Below are 2,869 nucleotides of genomic sequence, written 5' to 3' on the forward strand. Positions count from 1 at the left end.
CCTCCAGCTGCAACTAAGGCACTGCCTTTTAAATCAGTGTAGAGTTATTATTTATTATTTTTAGTTGATCTACTTTGATAATGCTTCGGTGCTCACCTGAGCGGAAATATACGTGTATTACCTCTGCCGAGTCATTTTCACTTGTCTCTAACCAAAAATAAAGGATACTCTGTCTCTATTTGGTAGCCATGCTATCGAGCGGACGCAAACTGAAAACAGCGTTCACATTTTGAAGTAGTTTAAACAACAAATAAAAAGCGAGTGTAATGGCATCTACATTGCCCACGTTTTTTCAACAAACTCTCATCAAATTCTATTAGATGTTAAAGTGAATTAACTATAACCATCTCAGCGGCCTGAGAGAAAGATCAGTGGAAGGAGGAAAGATTTTAACATTGCAGCCTGAAAGATAGGAGTAAATACGGATCTTGACAGAATCAAAATTAGCATCGAAAAGGTACAAAAAATTTATTTCATTTTAAATACTTAAGACATTATATAATAACTGGCACTTATGAAATTTTGATGGAGATGAAACAGGTGAATGGTTAGATTTTTTAATGATGGCGATTATGCAACTGAGTCGTTGCGTAGTTGCAGACGAATGTTGTTGATGTAACAAGAACTGCAGTCCGTCGGTCTGAAAAATCAGTCTTACAGTTTAAGGACTAGGACACAAACGTCTCAGGGCGTGAGATTTTAGAAAGTAATGCAACGGTTTCTTGTGGCCATCATCACTCATTTTGAATGCTGGGATTCGAGGACAGGATACAGTGATCCACAAACTCTTGCACGACCTCCGTAACCCTGTCGCGGTATTCTGGGTACTCGAGGAAGCACTCGCAGACTTCCCGACCCCGGTCGACCAGCAGGATGCGTTCGAAGTCGTCACGCATGCGCAGCATGCCGTCGGTGTGCTCTGCGGGCATGAGGACGGTGGGGCAGTAGGCGGCCGCCACGGCCCGCCCCAGGTCGCGCGCCGCCTCGCAGCTGTCCAGGAACTGCTGGCGCGGCAGCACCCGCTGCGCGTCTACGCCGCCGTGCCACAGCTCCCGCTCCAGCGCCTCGTAGTACTCGCCGAGCAGGCGCGGCTCCCACTGCTGGCGGAAGCTCCGCCGCGTCGACAGGTGCAGGAACACCATGACGTCAGTGCTGGGCGGCAGGTACCGCGCCATCTGGAAGTCGACGAAGCGCACCTGCGTGGGGCTGTCGGCCTGGTAGCGGAACAGCAGGTTGCTCGTCCACAGGTCGCCGTGGCACACCACGCTGCGGAGCTCGTCAGACGGGGACAACAGTCTTTCCGCCACCGCCCGCATGCACGGTAGCTCGGCTCGGATCGCGTCGCACTTCCCCTTGTACTTGGGCAGCAACTCCAAGAGCGGCTCCACAGTCTTGACGCACGAATCGAACCAGTTCCTCGCCTTCCCGTCTATCTCCACCGTGGCGGTCGTCTTGTCCACTAGGTCGACTGAACAGCTGTCACTTATGCGGTAGATCTTCCCCTCCGACTTGATAACGTTCTCCTCGTGCAAGATACTGGCAGCGTGCAGGGCGGCGAGATTCTTCAGTACGAGCGAGCAGTGGTCGTAATCCAGAGCCTGACCGGGCTCCAAACTTCTGAAATCGCCCTCGGTCAGATCTTCGAAGACGAGTGTGTCCTTCGTCGTGAAGTAGCATTCCGGTATATACTTCTGTTTGCCCCCGTTCTGCTGCAGAGCAGTCTTGAGCAAGGGCGCGACGGTAGAGTAGAACGCCACTTCCCTGTTGAAGCAACCGTAGGCAGCGATAAAGTCTTCCCGTAGGCGCGACTGACGGGGTAGAGTCTTGGCGAAGAACCTGAGGTTGCACAGTTTGCTGTCGGCGGTGCGGATCCGGACGTCCACGACGTACTGCTCGCTCATGAAGCCCAGCCCGTCGCCGCCCAGTTTGGCCAGCTTGACGTCGAGGAACTCGAAGTCGCGAGTGCCGAGGCGCCGACTGACCACCAGCTCGCACTCGATCCTGGTGAGGACTTCGGCGTCCGCCAGCCGGCAGCCGACGGTCCTGCAACTGACGCCCTTAACCATGCTTCCGCTGATGCTGCCGCTCCACCTGGCCCCTGTCGGTCGAGATAAGCGAATGCCGTACAGCTGGCGCGGACGCCGCGTTTTAAAGCGGCACGAACACGAGCCCGTCACGCCGTTACGTAAGCGTTTCCGGCCGCGACCACGTGAAACCGGCTAGAACAAAAGCAGCCGCACAGCTAGTGTTTTTATCTACGCCTCTCCCAGCGCGTTCTTCCTCGTACCGCGCAGTGTCAGAACAGGATGTGAAGGAGAGGTACAGCGATGACGGATGTTTTCCACTCATCCGTTTGTTCTTCGCTGTCTGCTGTTTTGAAACATTCCCCTTCGTGCACACGTGTTGCCACGAATACTTCGCGAACCATTAGCGATGTACAGATTGCTAGAATAACCTAGCAAATGTAGGATGACAAAGAAGTGTAGTTCCAAACAGTTTTGATCTATATTTCAACGAGTCTGTTCTTAGATTCAACGTAATTAGCTTTTGTCATTGTAAACGTGTAAATCTCTTTGACAGACATGATATTTGTTTGTATTGCTTATAGTATTAATGAGTGGTTAGCACACTGGACTCGCATTCGGGAGGACGACGGTTCAATCCCGTCTCCAGCCATCCTGATTTAGGTTTTCCGTGATTTCCCTAAATCGTTTCAGGCAAATGCCGGGATGGTTCCTTTCAAAGGGCACGGCCGATTTCCCTCCCCATCCTTCCCTAACCCGAGCTAGCGCTCCGTCTCTAATGACCTCGTTGTCGACGGGACGTTAAACGACACTAACCTAACCTAACCTATAGTATTAATGAAATA

General features: G+C 52.1%; 1 protein-coding gene across 1 annotated transcript; it reads right to left on the reverse strand.

Moving 5' to 3' along the window:
* Positions 1-506: 506 nt before the first annotated feature.
* On the reverse strand, positions 507-2,104 carry LOC124798589. Its single transcript, XM_047262051.1, has one exon. The coding sequence runs from the start codon at positions 2,064-2,066 to the stop codon at positions 735-737; it is 1,332 nt and encodes a 443-aa protein (XP_047118007.1). The 5' UTR covers positions 2,067-2,104; the 3' UTR covers positions 507-734.
* Between the last annotated feature and the right edge of the window lie 765 nt (positions 2,105-2,869).

Source organism: Schistocerca piceifrons, chromosome 5 (genome assembly GCF_021461385.2).
Source record: "Schistocerca piceifrons isolate TAMUIC-IGC-003096 chromosome 5, iqSchPice1.1, whole genome shotgun sequence".
Classification (NCBI taxonomy): domain Eukaryota; kingdom Metazoa; phylum Arthropoda; class Insecta; order Orthoptera; family Acrididae; genus Schistocerca; species Schistocerca piceifrons.

What these genes read in the sequence shown, in the direction of transcription:
- LOC124798589 (XM_047262051.1), bottom strand. Translation starts at nt 2,066, where the DNA reads ATGGTTAAGGGCGTCAGTTGCAGGACCGTCGGCTGCCGGCTGGCGGAC.